We start from the raw sequence: 22526 nt of genomic DNA, 5'->3' as shown, positions 1-22526 counted from the left end.
TCGGATTTGAACTCAGGTCTTCATTCCTACAGGGCTCTATCCACTGCACCACCTAGCTGCCCCTCATATAGAAATGCTGATATCTTATTTATTTATTTTAATGGAGTAAAGGAACAGAAAAAAAAAATCATGAATGGTATTATTATCTAGGAAAGGTGGTAAAGGACATAACTACTAAGTCATACACACCAATTTCTCAGCCTTATGAAATCTTTCAAAGGTAATTGACCTCGGTGAAATTATGATAAGAAAAGAAAGAGGTAGGCTTTTACAAATGACAGAACAGAAGCCTACACTGTCTCAGTTGCATGGCTAACTGAAAGGTGTAGAGAATATACAGTTCTGCTTTGTTGTGTTTTGATTTTTTGTGTAATTTAATTCATTACAAGTATGTAGCCTTAAAGCCTTCCTCAAATGCAAGGAGTGTCTTCTGCATATGTTAAGGTCATATGTAAGATTCCTTAATAAATGCTGCCAGAGAGAGCTGTTCAACTTCATGGGTTCTTAGCCTGGGGTCTGTGAACATATTTAAAGAAATATTTTGATAATTGTGTTTCAGTCTACTTGGTTCCTTTGTCGTTCTATGTATTTTATTTTATACATTTAAAAATTTATTCTGAGAAGAGATGCATAGACTTCACCAGATTGCCAAAGGGGTCCAATGACACAGAAAAGTTAAGAATCCCTGATTAACATATTATATAGAAGTGATCACCACATTTGTAGAGGATGTTTTGCACAGAATTCAAATGCAAGTCATATGCCCCAAAAATGGTGAAGTCTGTTACATTTCTGTTTGCAGATGACATTTTCCTGATTGCATTAAGCCCCAGAACAGTATTGGGCTTTGTTAGTGAGACTGGGTCTCCTCAGTAGATAAGTCTAACAACCCATATAGGAAAAAAAAACAAAAATCAAATGGATCACAAATCTCTACTGTCTAGATTATGATGTGCGCTTGGATGACTAGTTTATTGAATTAGTTCATAAGACTTCATTAACATTTTTTTTCCTTTAACCTCTTAGGGCATTTATCATATAATATTGCATATTATAGCTGTATTTTTTAGTTTCTTATGCCCTCTTAGACTTTGCTCTCCATGTGAACAGAGGCTTTGTTGTATCTAAACTTTACATGTACCCCCAGGTCTAGATATCACCCAAGGGCATGGTGTAGTAGTGGGTTGTATCCCTGATGAATCCTCATATCATTGGTTGAAGATGTATATGAGCTAATTTAGCAGTACTAATTTAGTAATTTAGCAGGATTCCGTTCCTGAGCCTTGTGAGTGGTATTGTCCCTTTTTGACAGCCACTGTTTGTCAGACACTTTAGTTTACTGAGCTGTTTAGATGAAACCTATCTTTGTTTTGAGGGGGGAGAAAGTCCATTCCTTTTTTACCTTTTCCCAAATATGAATATGTGTGGACAAAAATACGCATACTATGTTTTTAAAAAGATAGTATTTCTTTTTCTGAGTGTATTTGGTGTATTACATTTATTATTTTACTGCTAACAAGTAATGGTAATTCAGAGTAAAGGCAAATATTATGTGGCATATAAAAACTATTTGTTTTGAAAATATTTTTAGCATACAGATATCCCAAACCTGAGATTGCTCTTATGCAGCGAGTGAAGCAAGCGACATCAACTGAATCCCCTAATAGTTTTGGTATAGTAAACTTTTAATATTTAAGTTTGGCAGATGTTTGTGTATGGCAAAGCACAGTCTGACAGTTTTGTGCTTGTTTGGAAGAGAATGCTTTGGTAATGATAAAAAAGTTTGCATTTTGGTTTGTTTCCATTTTTAGATGTTTAATATTTACAATGTGTGTATATTGAGCTTTCATTTTAATTATCTAACTCATTTTGTGGATGATTGAAAAGCATAGTGCTTTTGCTGTTGCATGTTTCAATAATCTAAAGAGTCTACTTAGTTAAACAATCAAAACTATAAAAATTAGGTATACTTGGACTATGTTAAAACAGCAAAATTTTCAGGAAGAGAAACATTCATAAAAGCAACATCAAGAAATTGTTTATGCACCCATTATCAATGTAATGGGAAAAATAGAGCCTGAAAGAATTATGTTAAGGATATAATAAAAAATAATTAGTGTGATTTCATGAACAAAAAGGGCTAATTTAGCACAGTAAGCAAAATGCATAAGAAAGTCTTTTAATAGTTCAAGGAGTTAAACATTCAGAAAACTAAACTAACATTTAGGTGCAAATTTAACAGTGACCTAGGAGCTTAAAAATAAAGTTGGGCCTTAAGAAAAAAAAAAAGGCCAAGTAAAATTGAGATTAAAATGGAAAGTATAACTTCTGTGCTTAAATACTTTTCCCTAATGGGTTATTATTATTATTTTTTTTTACAACAGATATATCATTTCTTGGAAGCCTATTTATATGAGAAAGACTAATATTTTCAATATCTTTGTCCTTTATAATTGATTCTCCTACTCCTCACTGGAACTTTTTCTTCCTCAGACTTCTGTAATACTGTCTTCCCATTCTCTTAGCAAAAGATCCAGCCTCATGCTATACTGTGAAACCAGAAGCCACTTGCTTTGAGCCTTCTTTTCATCTAAAAACTCTTTTATGTTCTCTGTTTTCTCCTTTATTGTATTCTCTGAGTTTACTCTTCTCTTTCCATTATTAGTGCCTCTAAACCATTCCCTTCTATTTCCTCTGCTAGACTGCTTCCAAAATCATATCCTCCACCTAATCTTTAAGTTCTTCTTACTTGCTACTTATTTCTTGTTGCAGTCAGGAAACTGTACAGGTTTTCTTACTCTTAAATAAGCAAGTGAAAAATCCACTTTCATTTGACCTCCTGCTATTACCTCAAGCCACTAGCCAATGTCTCTCCTTTCACAGCCAGGATCCCTGGAGAAAGCTGTCTGTATTTTTTGCCTTTCAGTTCTTCTCTTTTTCACTTAGCTCTTTGCAGTCTGGCTTCTGACTTCATTTTTCAACTGAAATTGCTATCTTAAAAATTACCATTGATTTCTTAATTGCCAAATCTGAGGACTTTTTTTTTTTAATCTGCATCTTTCTTAACTTTGCAATATTTGACATTCTTTGCCACCCTCACCTCTTGGATACCATCTCCTCCCTCAATTTTTGTGACACTATTCTGTCTTGGTTCTCCTTCTACTTATATGACCTCTCCTCAGTTTCTTTGCTAGATCATTATACATATCCTGCCCTGTAAAAATGGACATCCTCCCAACCTTTGTCTTGGGTCTTCTTTTCTCTCTTTAGGCTCTCTCTCGGTGATCTTATCAACAACACTCGCTGGTTCAATAGTCATCTCTATGCAGATCTTTTCCAAATTTGTCAATCTGGCCCTGGTCTCTCTCCTGAGCTTTAGTCCTGCAATGCTTTAACTGGATGTCCAGTAGACATCTAAAACTCAACAGCTCCCATTATTCCCAACATATTTCATGGTTATACTTCAAATCCCTCTCTCTTCTAAACTTCTTTATTTATGTTGAGGGTACCATCACCTTTTTAGTAATCAGGTTCAGAACCTTGGAGGCCTCTTTGACTCTTTACCCTCATTCATCCACATTTCTAAGAATGCCAAAGTTTGATCATCTCTACCATCTGTTCCTTTCTTTCCACTCACACCATGAACACCCTAGTTCAGGCCCTTATTTCCTTTGTCTTGGACTTTGACAATATCCTTCCTGCTTGGTCTCCAGATCTCAAGTCTCTCACTCCTCAAATCCATTCAACACATGGGAGCCAAAATGATATTCTTAATATAGGTACGGCTAGTGGGCAGCTATGTGGCACAGTGGATAGGGTAGTGAGCCTGGCATCAGAAAGACTCATCTTCCTGAATTCAAATGTGGCCTCAGACATCTATTAGCTGTATGACTCTGGGCAAGGCACTTAACCCTGTTTGCCTTAGTTTCCTCATTTGTAAAATGAGTTGGAAAAGGAAATGGCAAGCCACTCCAGTATCTTTGCTAAGAAAACACCAAATGTCATTGAGAATCAGACACAACTAAACAACATCGTGACTGTGTCATTCCCTTCTTAGTGAACTCTAGTGACTCTCTATTACCTCTCAGATCATATACAAACTACTCTGGCATTTAAAGTCCTTTTCAACCTGACTGATTATACAATACTCTCATTTATTTATGGTTCAGCCAAACCAACTCATTTCCCTGAGTTCAGATCTGGCCTAGCTGTGTGATCCTGGGCAAGTCACTTCACCTTGTTTGCTTCTATTTCCTCATCTGTAAAATGAGCTGGAGAAGGAAATGGCAAACTACTGCAGTATATTTCCCAAGGAAACCCCAAATGGGGCCACGAAGAGGTGGATACGACTGAAACGATTGAACAACAACAAAACTGGCCTAACTGATTTTTCTCATAGATAATGTTCCCTCTCCAGTGTCTGTGCCTTTGTACAAATCATCTATCCTCTGTGCCTGAATTTAGCCCCTCACCTCCATCTTTTAGAATCTCCTAGCTCATCCTTTCAAACTCAATTCAGTTGTCACCTTCTACATGAGCCCTTGCCTGATTTCTCCCCTTCTTGTGCTGCTAGTTTCTTCCCTGTAAAGGAAAGCACGACTTTTCTGTTCATTTTATATTTGTGTTGTTTCCCCTTATAGAATCTAAGCTCTGTGAGGACAGGGATTGTTTTGTTTTCATCTTTGTATCCCAAATGTTTCACATCACCTAATAACATTTTTTTTTGATTGTAGGTCAGTAGGAGTTTTGTTGACCTAGGTTAAAAAAACAGTAAAACTATTTACAGGTGGTTTTTTTTTTTTAAGGATCTTTAAAAAGTGAAAAGGTAAAGTCTAGTTGCAAAAATAGAGTTACATAAGGTATAGTAGATTTCTTCAAAATATTCTGTTTAATTTTTGCATATAATACACTATATTTTTTCTAGTACCAATATAATACTAAATGATTTTTATGATCACATAAATTAAGTGGAATATATAAGTTGTATTTTAGTGCTAATGATTCCTTTTTAAGGCATTTGAATTGTTTTGTGATGAATTAGACTTCATATTTCTGTGGAGTCAGAATGTAGGAATCCTCATTGTTTACAGAAGAGGATTACAGTTTTACCTTATTCAAATGACTGAATTGTAGCAAAGTCTTTGATATACATTATATATATATATATAATATGTATAATAGATTTTTTTCAAAAAAGCCTTTGAATAAGCTTACACTTATTCCATCAAGTGTTGAGATCCCTTTATAATTTAAGCAAAACAAAACATACTGATGTTAGAAATACTTAAAGGAAAAGAGTTCATTGATCATGAAGTTTTGAACTTCAGTTCTTCCTGCTTATGCAGCAATTTCTATCCATAACTTTGTATTTTCATTAAACTTTATGTCTAGACAATGTTGTTTTGGGATATGCATTGTCCAATCTATCCAGTACAATTCAACAAACATTTATTAAGGGCCTGGCACTGCGCTAAGTGCTAGGGATACAATAATTAAAAGAAAGACAGTCCCTGCCCTCAAGGAACTCACAATCTGGTAGAAACAACACACAAAATGAGGCAGGAAAGCAGAGTGGAGGACGTGGGGGAGAGAGCCTGCGGTAACTGGTGAGGGGGCAGCAGCAGCATCTTGTTTGGTGGAGTTGAAACCAGGCAGAGCAGCCAGTACAGAGTGGCGAGAGACTTTTATCACTTAAGACATCATACAAATGAATTATGAGTTTTCATCTTTTGGACCAGTTGCTGGTACTTAAGGAAGCTTCCCAGTTATCATCTGATGTCTAGTTAATGGGTGATTAATTCCTTTTTTGGAAAGAAAGGATAAATTACAAAAAAGGATAAACTACATCTTAGTCCACTATTATTATGATGTGATATTGGTATATTTATGTTGTTTAAAAAATTGAACTATTGCTATTTTAATTTCCTAGCTTTGTTCTTGAGGTGAAAATATTAAAAGAGCAGTGATAGATTTCCTCTCTTAGTCTGTCTCATCTCTTATTCTTCTATTTTAGTCAAGCTGTATGGTTCTTTCTCATTCTTAATCATTGTATAGTACACTCTTCTCATGCACCTGGGACAACCAAATATCCTTCATTCTTCCACCCCAAGAACTTTAAGGATATTTTTCTTAAATTATTCCTGATTTATTTTAGGAAGAGCATTGTAAAAAGTGTGACTGTTTCTTCCTGTTATAAAACGGAACATAATATCCTACTCTGCCCCCATTATTTAATTTTGATAATTTTTGTTTAATATATTCTTAATGAATAGAATGGGAGTTTGAATAATTTGGATAATCAAGATGGTAATTTATCAGGCTCTGTGACCTCCATCAATGCCACTTAATTAAAGTCTACCTGCTTTCCATATCCCATGCCACACCCCCCCTCCCCCAGAATAGAACAATGGCCTCACAAGTATACTGATTACGTTCAGAGCCCCAGCTCTGTGGCTGATAAGGGAAAAGGGTAGTGTGGTGGATTGGGCTCATGACTGCACTGAAATGTCTGTACAGGGTAGGAATTCATAGTGCTGTCAACCCCCCCCCCCCCCAAAAAAAAGCTTTGGGGGAGATTAGGTACAGTAGCAAGCAATGCTGTTGTGGCTCCTTCCCTCAGTCACCCTTTACAATTTATTAAGCATCTATTATGAACTAACCCTTAGGTGCACCATGTGTGCCTCCCCCCCCTCCACTCCCCATCAAATCCATTAACATGTTGGTGATATGGGGTAGATAAATATTTCCTTCATGTTAAAATAGGAGTAGAGGTTTGAAATGGTATGACACAGATGTAAATCCTTTACTCACTAATCTAGGTACCTAGGTTATAACCAGCTTACTCAGAGCCTCAAAAGGTTGCTTCCTGTTGTGAACTCAGCTTCTGCACATAGATCTCTGGTTCTAATTAAGCTCTTTTGGATTTTGGCACCATAGGGAAATCTAAGTTCCTGATTTCCTGACCTGTCCAGTCTTTGGTTTTATACTTCCTTAGCTCCTATTCCAGTTTTTTCCAGGAGGTAGGGATTGTTTTGCCCCTATTCACTACCAGCAGGTCCAAGCCACCTGTGAGGAATTCAACATTTGCCAGTATAGGTGGTGAGGAAGTCTCTGTAGTGCGAGGTTGCTTGCTAATTTACAATAAGGTTAGAGTGCATACGGATAATGAGGTGCCAGAATATTTGTTTAAAAGTTACTAAAAAGATTTGGAGAAGTATTTTCACTAACATTTCTATATTTATAATCCGTTTTTGAGAGAGGTTTTTGATGTCTTTTTATTATTTTTCTGCCTTTTAAAATTTCTCATTTCATTCATTTATGCGTGTTTTCTTGCAATTTTAATTTCCATTTGTTAAAACTTGGTTGTATAAGCTACTTCTGCATGTCTGTGTTTTTACTTGGAAGTTCATTCAATTATATTTCTTGATTTATGTTTTAGTAATGTGCTTTTTCATTTTATCCTTTAATATCCTTTTGTTGTTGTGGGTCAGAGAATATACACAGTTTGGTAACTCTCTGGGTGTGATTTCAGATTGTTTTCCAGAATGGCTGGATCAGTTCACAAGCTTCACCAACAGTGCAATTGTTTTCTTCTTTTTTTCATCTTTGCCAGTCTGACCTCAGAGTTGCTTTGCTTTGTATTTCTCTAATCATTGGTGATTGGGAGCATTTTTCATATGCTTGTATGAAAACGTCTTAAAAGACTTTAAACTCTGATCAACTCTACAATAAATTGCTGATCCAAAAGAATGAAGATAAAACACAAGTATGCACTGTGTGGCATGTTCCTCCTGGCAGAAGGGTGAGAAACCTAAAATGTAAAATGAGATGTACATTTTTGGACATAGCTAATGTGAAAATTTGTTGTACCTCAGCATATATCTATGGACATCTAATCCCTCCACCCTTCATTTCTTTCTTGCACTTTGCTGCATTCTCCCATGCCCATCTTGACCCTTTGGTGAACCAGTTCAATTCTACTCTGTCTTCTCTCAAGTTCTTTGCCCCTTTATATCACCCATCCTGCCTTGCCAAGCTTGTGCCCTTAGTCACTCTGATTGCCTTTTCTCCTTTACGTGAGCTACTGAATGAAAGCACAAAACTACTGACTGGATTCATTACAGATTTATGTTACATAATGTCAACTGGGTCCTCACTGAAGAAGGCAATCCTTTTGTACCTCCCTAATTGACTCACTAGGGCAGCTACTTGGTGCAGTGCATAGAGTGCTGGGCCTGGAGTCAGGAAGACCTGAGTTTAAATTCAACCTCAGACACTTATTAGCTGTATGACCCTGGGCATGTCACTTTAATCTGTTTGCCTCATTTTCCTCATCTGTAAAATGAGCTGACTTGTTATCCAGGTTTTACCCTTGACTCCTCACTTTTGTCCTCTTTATTCAAGTCCTGTCATTTCTACCTTCAAAATCTCTCTCCTATATATTCCCTTCTTTCATCTGATACTGCCATTGCCCTGGTGTAGGCCTTTATTGCCTTGTACCTGAACTATTGAAATAGTTCACTGGTTGGTCTCCTTGCCTTAAGTCTTTCCTACTACAGTCCATCTTCCACTCAGCTGTCAAATTGATCTTTCTAAAATCCAAGTTCCACACACAAAGCAATTCAGATTTTGAAGAGATAAGAAGAGGTTCCTTACTACACTGGAGCCATAGATTTTGCTGTTATCATCTATTTCCTAGTGAAATGTTAATTAGCTGGTTTAATAACATTAAAGTGCTCTAATCCTTCAAATTGAGGGTTCTACTTTGAATGGGATAGCCAAAGAAAACTGAAATATTCTCTGGGCTACCAAAACAATCTCCCAGAACATTTCCAAAATCCATCTCCCTATTTAATTAGCTGCAGCGACTTCCAAATGTAAAATCCTCAGCTTGGCTTTTAAAGCCTGACCCCTTCCTACTTTTCCACTTTTCTTATCTCTTAGACCTCTCCATCTACTTTGTGATCCACTGACATTGGCCTCTTGGCTGTGCCATGTGCTCGACGCTCCCATCTCTTGACTGAATGGAAATTTTCACTGGCTGTCTACTGTGCCTGGACCTTTCTCCCTCATCTTCATCTCTTAATTTTCCAGGCTTCCTTCACACGTCATTTAAAATCCCACCCTCTGCAAGAAGCCTTTCCTAGTTCGCCTTAATGCTACTGCCTTCCCATTGCTGATTGTTTCCCATTTATTCTGTGTAGATATCTTGTTTGTACATAGTTATTTAAATTTACATGCTGTGTCCCCTGTTAGCCTGTGAGCTCCTTGAGAGCAGAACTGTCTTTATATTTCTTTGAGTGTATTTGGTGCCTTGTATATAGTAGGTATGTTTAATGAATGTTTGTTGACTTGACTACTGAAGGATTTGTTTTTCATGTTTGTTTTTTTAAATTTGCTCAGTTGGATTGGAACCCAAGAGGAGTAAGAGGAACAGATTAATAAAAATACTTGTTATTTGAAAATTTTAAAAATCGTTAAAGGGAAACTTTCAAGGTGTATACTGGATTCATTATGCATTTAGCCTAGTTCTGTCTCTTGTACCAAAAGTGGTGAAACCTTTATACTTGGTGCCAGCTCTGGCTTTTAAATTGATCTCATTTGGCCTTCAGGGAGATTGTTTTGGTAGCCCAGAGTATATTTCAGTTTTCTTTGGCTATCCCCATTCAAAGTAGAACCCTAAATTTGAAGGATTAGAGCACTTTAATGTTATTAAACCAGCTAATTAACATTTCACTAGGAAATAGATGATATGGTATAACAAAATATGGCTCCAGTGTAGTGAGGAACCTCTTCTTATCTCTTCAAAATCTGAATTGCTTTGTGTGTATTTTTCTAGCATTCTTTTTATCTCTTTCCTTGTGTTGCTTCTTTGTTTTTCCTTTTCTCCCCCTCTCATTTTATTGGATTACTGGAACAAAAGAAATATGAAAATAGAAAGATATATTGTATGTAAGGGTATATGTGTATGAGAGATTAGAAAGTTTTCCCTTAAATTGAGTTTAAATCTGCTTCACTGCGTCTTCTATTCTTTGTTCCTACCTACCCATGCCATTCCGCCATTTGTGTTCTGAATCCACTACATTTTGCTATCTCATATCACTCCTTTTTGTCCATAGGAATAGCTTGAGAAAGTTGCTTTCCTGAAATCCAGGTGAAGTGTGTCTATTTTATTCTGTCTCTTGATCTACTAGTTTAGTTAGCCTGTCAAAAAATTGAAATGACCTTGGTCTGATATGATTTATTTTGATGAATCTATGCTGGCTTTTAATCATTACTGCTTCTCTAAGTGTTCACAAACTGTCCCCTTTATTAGTGTATTCTAAAATTTTGCCGGTAGTTAAAAGTGTAATTCTCTGGTTTTCAGTTTGAAGACTTTACCTTTTTACCTTTTTTTTTAAAAACTGAATATGGTGACTTTATTGATGGTGCACAATATAGGACTCTAGGCTTCTCCCCCCCCCCCCGACTATAGGGGTGCTTTGGGGCGAAGATGTGAATGGGACATAGGATCTCCATTATAGGAACATATGTTAGGGATGTGGGCTTCCCATTTGTGGAACTCCTTTTTTTTGACTGGGGATGAAGATCCATGGCTTTCCGCTTGACTTCTTGGAGGCCATGTAGATCATGAGGTTCAGTATAAATACAGTTGCTGTAGCTATACTCATTGTTATACCAGGAAATGAGCTTGACAAAATGGCAAAATTGTAACATGTTTCTTTTTCCACTACTGAAGCATTTTTACTCTTCCCCAGAGTATTTGAAGAATCGTACATGGAAGCTCAGCAATCACATCTACAGATTATTTTAGTTCCCCAGGATATAGTGTATCTGGCCTTGGCAACTTGAACTTATTGAAGGTGGTGTTTATTTATCTTTGTTTTTTATTCCCTTTTAAACATTCTCTTCCCTCTCTACCCCTTTCCCCATCCCATTCCAAATATTTCCTCAGCAGGAAAACAAAAAAACAACTCAGGAACAATATAAGACCTTATGAGTTCAACCTTTTCACTCTCCTACCCTTGTCATCCCATCTACTCTGAGCACTGGACCTATGACTTTGGTCTTCCTCTTGACCATAATGTGCCTAAAACAAACAAACAAACAAACAAAACCAAATCATCCTCTTTCATGATTTAGGCATTTGTTCCCAACCTTGGATTATCCTGGGTTTTAGGACTCTTGGGATTTCTTACATGACTGTGCTATTCTTGTATATTTGACTTCAATTCCTTGCCCTTGCTTCTGTGTTCAATACATGTCTTTTTTTATTTTTAATTTTTAAAAATTTTTTTATTTTTAGGCAGTTGGGGTTAAGTGACTTGCCTAGGGTCACACAGCTAGTAAGTGTCAAGTGTTTGATCTGAGGTCGGATTTGAACTCAGGTCCTCCTGATTTCAGGGCTGGTGCTTGATCCACTGCGCCACTTAGCTGCCCCCACTATACATGTCTTTTTAAAAGTTGAGTTGGTTAATAAGTTTCCAGTGAAGTCACACAGATTTCTTTTCCTCCTCATTGAAATAATTTTTTCTTATATAGGATTTTATTCTTGAGTAACTCTGTTGGATAGCCATTCACTCTAATATATCAGTCCTTTGGATCCTACCTATCCTTTAAGTGGATCTTTTTGAAATTTGATTTCTAATATGTCAGATTTTGCATAGATTTTCTTCATTATGAGCTCAGTAGTGAGTAGTAATTTACCTCCAAGATTCCTATAATTTCTACATCATCAGTCAGTTCCTCTTTGTTGATCAGGATCATATCCAGAATAGCAGTTCCTTGTTTCTTCCTCTGCCTTTTTAAGGATGAAGTTATAATTAAGTGAAGTTCAGAATTCCTTAGCCCATCTGCTTTTAGGGAGGGAAAAGGAAGGTGAACAAGCATTTTAAAGCATTTACCATGTGCCAGGTACTGTCTACTCACTTTACAAATATCTCATTTGATCCTCACAAGAACCTGGGGAGGTAGTTTCTCTTTATTATCTTCATTTTACAGATGAGGAAACTGATGCAGACAGAGTTTAAGTGACTTGCTCAGGGTCACATAGCTGGTAAGTGTCTCAGGCCAGATTTTAACTCAGTTCTTCTGGACTTGAGTCCTAGCACTCTACTGTGCCACCTTGCTGCCTAGGTAGAGAGAAAAACATTCTCCAGATAATTGAAGTTCCCTAGCACTGCCACTTCTTGCTTCTCTGCTATGTTTATTTTGTTTCTCAAACTTCTCATTGATTTTTTTCTCTCCAGATGAGGAAATTCAGTTCAACTAATCTTTTATGAAGTACCTGCTATCCACAAGATAACACACAAGGTCCTGGGGATGTAAAAATAAAATTTGTTTGCTGCCCTCAGTTTGCTTACATCCTACTTTGGGGTATTGGAAGGAGATTGTTTGGTATATGAAATAAGCATGATACCATATAGTATATGATGGAGGCAAAGGAAGAGATCTTGACAAAATGTTTGAAATTTAAGGAGGAGAACATATTCACCTGTGGGATCAGGATAGATTTCCTATTCAAGACAATCCCTTTTAAGCTGAGCCTTTAAGACTAGCTGAGCCTTTAAGATAAATTGAGCCTTTAAGAGATAATCTGAAAGGCAAAAATGAGGAAGGAGTACTTTTTTGGCATGGGGGCCATGATGGAATGTATGAAGTGGATGATGTGAGTTTTGGAAACACCACCTACTTCAATCTGGAAAGACTATGAAATACAAAAAGAAGAATAATGTGAAGCAAAGTTGGAAAGTTAGGTTGGCACATCTAGTCCAATCCCCTCATTCTGTTGATTGTTGAAGTCTTTAAATGCCAGGATAAAGAGTTTGCCTATTAGAGCCATTTCCTGTTGTGCTGACAAAGGCTTTTGAACAGACTAGACTGTCTTTTAGGAAGATTATTTTGGCTAGGATGTGAAAAATGATCTCGATATGGGGAGAGGTTGAAGACAGGAAATAGGAAGCTGGTGTAGTAGTCGAAACAGTAATAATGAAGGCCAGAATGGGGTGGTGGCAGCATGAGTAGAGAGAAGGGAATGGATATATAGTGATTCTGGAGAATTAGTAGGATTTAGCATCAGTAGGATATGGGGGTGAGAGTGAAGGAAAAGTCAGTAATGATGCCAAAGTGACCTTAGGGCCATTGTAAGAGGGGCAGGTTTAGAAAAGAAGATGAATGCAGAATGCAGAGTTGCTATAGGAGTACACAAGTGGAAATATCTAGTAGGCAGATGGAAATGTAGGACTGAAGTGCGGAGGGAGAATGAAAGTGGATACATAGATTTAAAAGACATCTTTTTTCTTCCTTGTATGGTTCTATTTGCTTCATAACTACTTTTCAAATGTAGCTACATTGCTACTTTAAACTATTGATTTAGAAGTGATATAGAAATGTATAGAAGTGATTGAACTGAAAAGAACAAAATTAGATGAGGCATACTCAGTCTTGCGTGGAAGGAAGATGACTGTAAAGGAACTATTAAGTGGGTTGGAGGATCAGGATGGGGAAGTTTTAGAAGCCCAGGGTAAACTTCAGAGAGGCTTAGTGACTTGAGGTTACTTAGCTAGTGAGTGGTAGAACCTAAGTCTTTTGTCTCCAAGTCCTTTGCTCTTTCCACTCTTTCTTTAAAAAGCTAATATATGCTCATATTTAAAGAGTTCAAATATAGAAAAGGTAATTAAATTATTTTATGTATCTCCAAAGGGTAAAGCTAGGACAAATGGGGAGAAGTTAAAAAGACAGGTTTTGATTTGATAAAAAGAGTTTACCTATCTGGCTGTCTGGCAATCTCTGCTTCACAAAGGAATGAACTTCCCATTGTTGGATTAATTGCTTGTATTTTACATGTTGCTATCCAGTTACGAAGTACTTTGGCTATCAATAGCCTGGTGAGATGGTAAGTAATAGTAATAGTCCTGTTTTAGAGAGAAGGTGATTGAGACTCTGACAAGTAAAGTCACTCTTAAGGAAGCCTCTTAGCTGATGAAATTGTAGAACTAGCAATCAAATTTCCGTATTCTTGGTTACTACTACTACTACTACTACTACTACTACTACTATTACTACTACTACTAGCTAGTATTTATATAGCTCTTTAAGGTTTGCAAAGTGTTTTAAATCCCATTTTCTCCACATAACAACCTTGGGAGGTAGGTGCTATTATTATTACAATTTTGTAGAAGAGGAAACTAAGGCTGAAAGAGGTTAGTGATTTGCCCAGGATCACACATTAAGTGAGGTAAGATTTTAATTTGGATTTTCCTGATTCCAAGTCCAGCACTCCAGTCAGGGTTCCATCTAGTGGCCTAAGCACAGGTTGTCTGAATATATGTCAGGGATGTTGCTGAAGACATTGCAGAATAGGAAGAGACTTCCGGCCAGCTGACCCCTGAAGTTCCCTTCAGTCCCAAAGGTTGAAGAGGAATTTAGAGTTCATTTAGTCCAAAGCCTTTATTTTACAGCTAATAAAACTGAAGCCCAAGTGATTTGGCCAAAGTCACACAGTTGGTAGTAAACAGCAGAGCCAAGATTCTGTGATTCCAAATCTAGTGTTCTTTCTCTATACCTCACTAATCCTCTGTATTGAATACAAAGCATTATTTAATGAAGTGTGTCTTTTAAATAGATTATCTGTTCTCTGATTTCTAATGTTAATTTCACACCATCTGCATCAATAGAGGGAGTTTCCACACTTGGTGTTCTCTACACTAATGAAACCACAAATCTGGCCCCCAAAAGTTTCATTTTGAATATAATATAGTTCTAGTGTGACACTGTTACTGAATTACCTGCATATTTTTCTCTGCACCTCCTTATTTGGAGAAGAAAATTAAGAAATATGTTTTTCATTAAGTCTTTTCTCCCCCTCTTCCCCTTCCTCTTCTTTCTTCTAACACAGTTACTTTTCTGCTTTGAAACAGCTACTGAGCTGCCAGCAAAAAGGCTTATTAAAGCAGAAAATACTTTGTTTCTCTAGGGCATGCGGGAGCTTAAATTGAAGCGACATGCCTTTGAAGGAAGTTGGGATAGAGAATCGATCATAAATATTTGTTCCGCTAACCTGGCCTGGCAGCTTCTCACCTTATCTTTGTCTTTCTCTCACCTTCTTTGGACTTTTCCCCTTCCTCCCTGCCTCAGTATGCTTCATTTCTTTCCTGTGTCCTCCTTCTCCTGCCCCTCCCCTAACCTTACCTCTCCTGCAGGTGAATGTAAGCTTCTTGAGGGCTGGGGCTGTTTTGTTTTCATCTTTTTATCTTTAGTGTGTAGCACCATACCTCCCCTATAGTAGGCACTCTACCAGTGCTTTGTAAATTGAATTGAATAGGAAGACTTAAATAATATTATCATGCAATTGCTTGAGTCTTTTTTCCTGAGAGTAAAGGCTCTTGAAGAAACTTGAAAGAAAAGAAGTCATTACCTTTTAGTCACTTACATATCATATTCCCCATTTCTCTCTCTCTCTCTCCCTCTCCCCCCCCCACTTCTCTTTTTGTTGAAGTTCTGCCACTGATTACTATAGATAAATCTGCTCTTTAGAAAACAGAGATGAGAGTTAATGAATGTTCTTCCAGAGAGAGGTGGACTAGGATCCCTATTCACATATAACTTAGTTCCTTATTGCCCCACACCCCCTTTATAGTAGAAGTACCAAGGAGAAATTGTTTAAGTATAGTGTTAGTAGTATAAAAAGATCAAAGACAGGAAAAATAAAGAAGTACTAGATCCTAAAACTCTCAGTGTATAATATATTTTAGAACTGAGCCCCTCTAAAGTTAGTATTTGTTTATTATCTTCTTTACTCCTGTGTACAAAAATCACTTTAGTTTTTCTTGGATCCATTTCAGCATAGATTACATCTGTGACTGGTCTGTCTTTAGGCCATAGTATAGAATTCTAGTACTTGTTTAATCTCTAAGTAACACTTATTTCTGTTGTGGGTTGTATGTTTTCCAGTTTTTGAAATGGAAGATAAAATCAGTTAGGGTTGGTTATCAACTAGGAATTAAGTAAAATATTCTGAAGGTTTTTTTTTCTCTTATTTGTTAAAACAAACAAAACATTCAGCATACACAGGATAGTTTATGTATAGTATTCAAATCTTCAAAACTTAACAATGTAAATTGTTATTTTTAAAAAGTTATACTTATGGATTCAACTCTAATAGCTTACTTTAAATGCCTTGTTGGGCCTGTAGATAAGCTTAGTTCTTGAAGGCTGTGCCTATAGACCACTAACTCTGTGGACTGTATCAAACAAAAAGACTTCTGGAACATGTCAGTGACAGGTCCACACAGTTTGTAAAGGCTTTGCACCAGATTGACTGCAGGGTGTTGAATTCTTTGGTCTCAAAGACGCTCTACTAAGTTGTAGCAGTTTTGCAATTGGAGGTAGGACCCACACTGATGAAATCACAAATCCTTGAAATATCTTTGAATTTATTCTAACTAAATTTCTTCCACTTAATTAGAACTCATCATTCTGCTTGCTTACTATTTCTCAGCAAGTACTTTAGACAAGAGACAGAATCTATTCTAAATCATGGCTTTGTTTCACCTGTATGCCATTTCACCTTTGCTTTATCTTCCTTGCAGTATTTATTCCCCCACCCCCACCCCATCTTTGATTTTCCTATTGCCTTTGTTTCTCAGATCTTTATGTGTAGTGGGAAAGAAGAAAAATAATTATTGGAGTGACGTCTCTTTACTACTACACATTTATTCATAAACCTGTCCCTTACACCTTCTTTTCACACAGTGTAGAACACATTAATGTGTTTGTTCAATATTCAGGCAGTTTGAAGAGATGGAAGCCAGGGGCGCCATATAATTCTTATTCCACTGGGAAGGTCGTGCTTATTGAATTTTAGGTATTCCAAGAAGTTCCAGTCAACTGACAAGGACCTCTCCTCACAGTGTCAGAACTGTGGTGATGATGAGAGTAATGCAACTAACAGATAGTGCTGGTATGTAACCCCTTATTTTGCATGTTTATTTTACCAGAAAGCTATATGGACTACAGGGGTAAATTATATTTTGAAAAACATATCAGAAGAAGTATTTGCATGTCTTGAAAGTAGGTTGTGGTGTACTGGTAAAAGAGAACTTGTAGGGAATAAAATCTTGTTTAATTCCAAATTCTGTGATGTCCAGTGTATTTCTAACATTAAAAATTATATTTCTAGTTTGGTTTCCAACTAATTTGGTAGCAAGTTGACTATTGGTGAATCTCTTTGTACCTTCTTATGCGTAGTGATATTCTTATTCTTAGCGAAGTATGAAGCCATAAATGTTATATTGCTTCTTTATTGTGCCTTGTAATATGTAATATATAATATCTATCCTATTTAATTTTTACTTGAATTCTTTAAAATCTGGCCTTATCTGAAACTAAGTGACTATATTAGAAAGATCTTAGCCCAACTAGTATCTTTTCTGTTTATGATGTTTTTTATTACATTGTAATAGATCTACTTTAAAACAGAGTTGAATCTTTAAAAGAAGATCATGAATTTAACACAGTTCTTTCATGTTTGTTCTAAGATCATTCTTTTTCTTGTTGGTAGATGGATAATATGGTTTTTATCTATCATTGTATAACTGTTTTGAACTTATAGCTGGTGAGATCATTACTTCTTTCAGAGTAGACAGGTTGCTGCTTTGCTGGTATAGAGTAATCATGTAGTTTTTATATTTGATGATAATATTTTAAACATTCCAGCTTTTATCAAAAGGAATTTTTTTATAATTTTCAAATATGTTTTTGTAAACTAGCATATTTGTGCTGTTACTAGAAATGTTAATTAGCACTTGTAACTTTTTCAGCTCTTTGAACAAAGCTATTTTGTTCCTTATTGTCCATAAACGATTCTTTTGGTTTCATCAAGGTAAAAAAATAAAAGAAAAAAACCAAGGCATAGGGCACAGATCTAGGAATGTTACTGCTGTTATAAATTATTTTAAATATATTCCATGGCTGTTTTTAAGGTTACCTCAAAGATCTGTGTTCTTTTTTCATAAATGAAAGGTTCTTTTTTTAGAAATGTATGAAAAATTGCAGGATAGCTTTTAATGTAGACATATATTTTATAAATCATTAATATCTTCAGATCTAATATAATTGTGAATAGTTTGTGGTGTATCTGACACTAATTGATCAACACGGCTTCTTCATATTGTAGGTGACCTCAATAATTAACCAAAGGTCATAGAACAGGGTAGATCTGGGATTATTCTTATTTACTAGCCCTGTGAAATTATCATTGTCATTCTGGTAATAATAATTGTCTTTAAATAATATATGTAGCTGGTTAAGTGAAATGTAGCATAAAAGTAAATTCAGATTTTTTCATCTTTTGTAAATTCCTGTTATTAAAAAGAAAATGTTTCATACAACATTGAAATCAGAAATGTATGAAAAAGTAACTAATTGCATCATATGCTTTTTCCCCCATAGAAAAATTGGAGGCCCCACCACCTTCCCAGGGACAGCTGAGATATGGTAATAGTTCTATAAATGTTGAATGTGTATCTTTTAGATTTTGATGGTTTTATTTAGTAGTAGAAGGAATTTTAGTGAATTAAATATATACTATGTATATCATATGTATGTACTTATGGGATATGTACTGATTGTACTGATGGACAAGGTCTGTAATCCTTGTTAAGAAATATCACAATACTGTGGAGCATTTTATTGATAAAACTTGAGTTTAAAATATTTCAAGTATAATAACTATCCTTTGGAAGGGAAAAAAAAACTGCTTTGGTGGTAGAGAGTTTTTCAGTTCCCTAGGAAAAGTATTTATTTGCTCTTTTGGTTAATAGATCCATCTTTTAACGAGTTAGGAATCATAGGACTTGAGAATATGAACTGTAATGATAGGTAGACTGTTCTTTGATGGGTATTGCTTCCCCCAAGCACTAGTAAAGAGAGTGTTGGAGTGAGCTCAGAGCATTAAGGAAAGCCTCCCAGCACAACAAGCTTATGAGTCAAAGTATATTATTGTATGGAAAATATTGAAGAGTTGGTTTTAGGAAGGTGGGAACTGGGATTTAAATCTCGACATTAGGCTCATAGTTGCCTTGGGAAAGATGCTTATTTCAAGTTTGATAACGAATTTAGAAAGGTTAAAATTTTGAGTTAAATATTGAATATTGCTATAACAGCAACTATTACTGAATTATTGAATGGCTGTTTTTCCAAGGGATATTAAAGCACTTCTTATGACTTATGAAATCCATTTATTACTAGACTAAATAAAAGGGTTAATGGAGTGCAATACTTTGAAACGTAGACATTCCGTTTCACAGTTCTGTGCTTTTGCATAGGCAGTCCCCTTTGCCTGGAATGTTCTCCTTCCTCACCTTTGCCTAGTAGAATTTCTATTTTTCTTAAAGGAATAGTTTAGGTGTTATTTCAGTTTGTCAACAAATAAGCATTTATTAAGTGCCTATGATGTGCCAAGGCACTGTGCTAAGCACCAGGGACACAAAGGGAGGCAAAAGACAGTCCCTGCCCTCCAGGAGCTCACATTCTAAAGGGAGAGACAACAAGCAAACAAATATGTGCAAACCAGCCATATACAGGATAAATGGGAAATAGTTAAGTGAGGAGGCACTGGAATTAAAAGGGGGGTAGGAAAGTTCCTGTAAAAAGGTGGGATTTTATCAACAGCATTGTGTGATGATCAACTATGAATGACCCTCACTTCTCAGCAATAAAATTATCCAAGACAAGTACAAAGGACTCCTCGAAGGAAAATGCTATTTGTATCCAGATAAAGAACTGATGGACTCAGTGCAGATTAAAGCATATTTTTTTCACTTACTTTATACATTCTTGTGGGTTTTTTTTCTTTTGATCTGTTTCTTCTTTCATAGCTGTGACTAATATGGAAATATTTTTACATGATAGCACATGTGTAAACTACATCAAACTTGCCTACCATTTTCAGAAGAGGAGAGGGGAGAGAGAAAAATTTGAAACTTAGAGTCTTATAAAAATGAGTGCTAAAAATTTTCTTGACATGTATCTGGGGAAAAATAAAATACTATTAAAAAAAGAAAGTGGGATTTTAGTTAGGATTTGAAGGAAGCCAGGATGAGGGAGAGCATGGTAGGCATTGGAAGACAGCCAGAAAAAAGTGCCTGGAGCCAAGAGATGGAATACCTTGTTTGTGGAATAGAAAGGAAACCAATGTCACTGGATTAAAGAGTATGTGTTGGGAAGTAAAGTGTAAGAAGACTGGAAAGGTAGGAGGGACTAGGTTAAGGTTATGGAGAACTCTTAATGCCAAAAAGAGGATTTTGTATTTAGGAGCCACTGGAGTTTATTAGGAGGATGATGTGGCTGGACCTGCACTTTAGGAAAATTACTTTGGTAGCTGAATGAAGGATGGGTTGGAGTGGGGAGAGACTTGTGGCAGGTATACACACTGGTAGGCTATGTGGTATTATAGTCCAAGTATGAGGTGATGAAGGCCTGCACCAGCGTCAGAGGAGAGAAATGTAGCAAAGGTGATTTCAACAGGCCTTGGCAACAGATTGGATTGGGGCTGGGTGAGAAATAGTGAGGAGTTGAGGATGTCCTCTACATTGTAAGCTGAGAGTCTGGGAGGATTGTGGTACTCCTGACAAGTAATAGGAACATTTAGAAGTAGAGAGGGTTTAGGGGGGAATGATAAGGAGTTCAGTTGGACATGTTGAATTTAAGATGTCTATTGGACATGAAGTTTGAGATTTCTGAAAGGCGTTGGAGATAGGAGATTGGAGGTCAGTAGAAAGTTTGGGGCAAGAGGGGTAGATTTGAGAATCGTCAGCATAGAGATGGTAATTAAATTCATGGGAGATGATGAGATCACCAAGTAAAGTAGCATAGAGGGAGAAGAGAAGAGGGTTCAAGATGGAACCTGGGGATAGGGGGACAACTATAGTGAGATAATGTTGTTTGGATGATGACCCAGCAAAGGAAATTGAGAAGGAGCAGTGGTGAAGAGGTTTACCCACAATTCCCAGAAAAATCTTAAAACTTTTAGATTGCTTGTAGACTCACTTATCTCTTTGACGAAAGGAACCTGGTTTCAGTTTTGTTTACCAGTCCCAGGAAACCCTTAAAGTTTTAGAAACTGCCCTTTGAAAGCAAACTTCCCCTTCCAGCTCCCTTCATTATCTATTCTCATTGTCTGTTCAAATCACTCAGACATTCCAAATGGAAATTCTCACCTGGACCCTTTTCCAAAGGGTCCACCTCCCCCATCAACTGGCTTTCCCATTGTTTTGCCTTCCTGGCCATTCCCACCCTTAATCCTAGCTAGGCGCCAGTGTTCCTTTTGCCGCAGCTTGCTGGCCACCCCCATCCAGATCTCCCTAGACCCCTCCTCCCCTCACCCCAAACTGCTTGGCCACTCCTTGGACCCCTCCTCCCGTCACTCCAAACTGGATGGCTCCTCCCTCAGTCTGTACTTAAGGCTCACCTTTCCCCCATTCTGATGCTGAGCTGTTCTCAAGCTTAGAAGCTGAGACCCCTCATGCCCGCCCTGATGGGCGTCACCTGACCTGACCACCCTAGGCCCAGCCCCCACTCATACTCTGAGTTTTCTAGACTGCCTCATGCTGCTCTTTCTTGTGAGCATCACCTGACCACCTTGAACCCCATTTAGATCACTGATGTTTGGGGTTCCTTTGGAGTCTGGCCTATGTGCTTATCTTTAATAAACTTTCTCTGGCTGCAAGAAGATCTGAGTTGAATTCATTCAGGCAGATCCGCGCCGTGATTTGGGCTTTTTTCTACGATCTTGGGGTGCCTCTGTGCATCTAAGAGCACCCCAAAACCCCCCCTTCAGTGGGACAGGTAGCAGGAGAACCAGGAGAGAGATTCCTTTCTATCAAAGGCTTTTTTTGATTCCCTCCCCCCACCCCAGGAGCTAGTGCTCTCTGCTCCCCCCTTCCCAGTTTACTTTGTATATACTCTTTTCTGTATTTTGTATGTACTTAATGGTATACAAGTTGTCTTCACACCCTTCCCTTCCCTTCCCTTCAAGTTTGAAGGCAGGATTTTTTTTTCCTTTAGCATCTAATTCTGTTTTAACACATAATAGATGCTCAATAAATGACAATTGAAATGAGTAAGATATGATAATGGCGATTCTAATTCTTTTTTCCCCTTTCCTTATCTCTCTTTCCTGTTCTTCCATAAAGTATTGTTTACCAAAATGAGTAACTACCTTCTTTTTGCAGGTAGTAAGGAAGTACTTTCCCCAAACATTTTGTATTTTATCTTATTTTGCATTATTAATAAAACTTAAACTTCTATTAAAGGACAACTACCTTGATTAGTAAATATAAAGATATTGTACAGTTAAGATTTCAAAGCCACCCTATGCTATTTTGCTTTTTCTTGATAACTATTTTTAGGTGGAGGGTAATTCTGATTCCATTTTAAAATAAATCTTAACTTACTGATCCTTTCTTAAACATTTAAAAAATAGATTTTTATTGATATCTTTTTTAATATTATCTTAATTTTTTTTT

At 36.8% G+C, this 22526-nt stretch overlaps 1 protein-coding gene across 3 annotated transcripts in view; it reads left to right on the top strand.

Moving 5' to 3' along the window:
• LOC114030626 (transmembrane protein 65-like) overlaps positions 1-22526 on the top strand; it is a 49094-nt gene that overhangs the window by 9572 nt on the left and 16996 nt on the right. The window contains exons 2-3 of one of the 3 annotated variants that reach the window (XM_027845481.1): positions 16865-16960; positions 18451-18495. The exons of 1 other annotated variant lie outside the window; for it this stretch is intronic. In XM_027845481.1, coding sequence (XP_027701282.1) covers positions 16865-16960; positions 18451-18495 — 141 coding nt within the window. The remainder of the gene's footprint in view (positions 1-16864; positions 16961-18450; positions 18496-22526) is intronic. One more of the 3 variants, XM_027845482.1, reaches the window with a different exon arrangement.

The sequence above is a fragment of the Vombatus ursinus genome, unplaced genomic scaffold, assembly GCF_900497805.2.
Source record: "Vombatus ursinus unplaced genomic scaffold, bare-nosed wombat genome assembly UNPS02014973.1, whole genome shotgun sequence".
NCBI classification, from domain to species: Eukaryota; Metazoa; Chordata; class Mammalia; order Diprotodontia; family Vombatidae; genus Vombatus; species Vombatus ursinus.
Note: the sequence above shows the minus strand (reverse complement) of the source record. Positions and strands in the feature narration are given on the sequence as shown.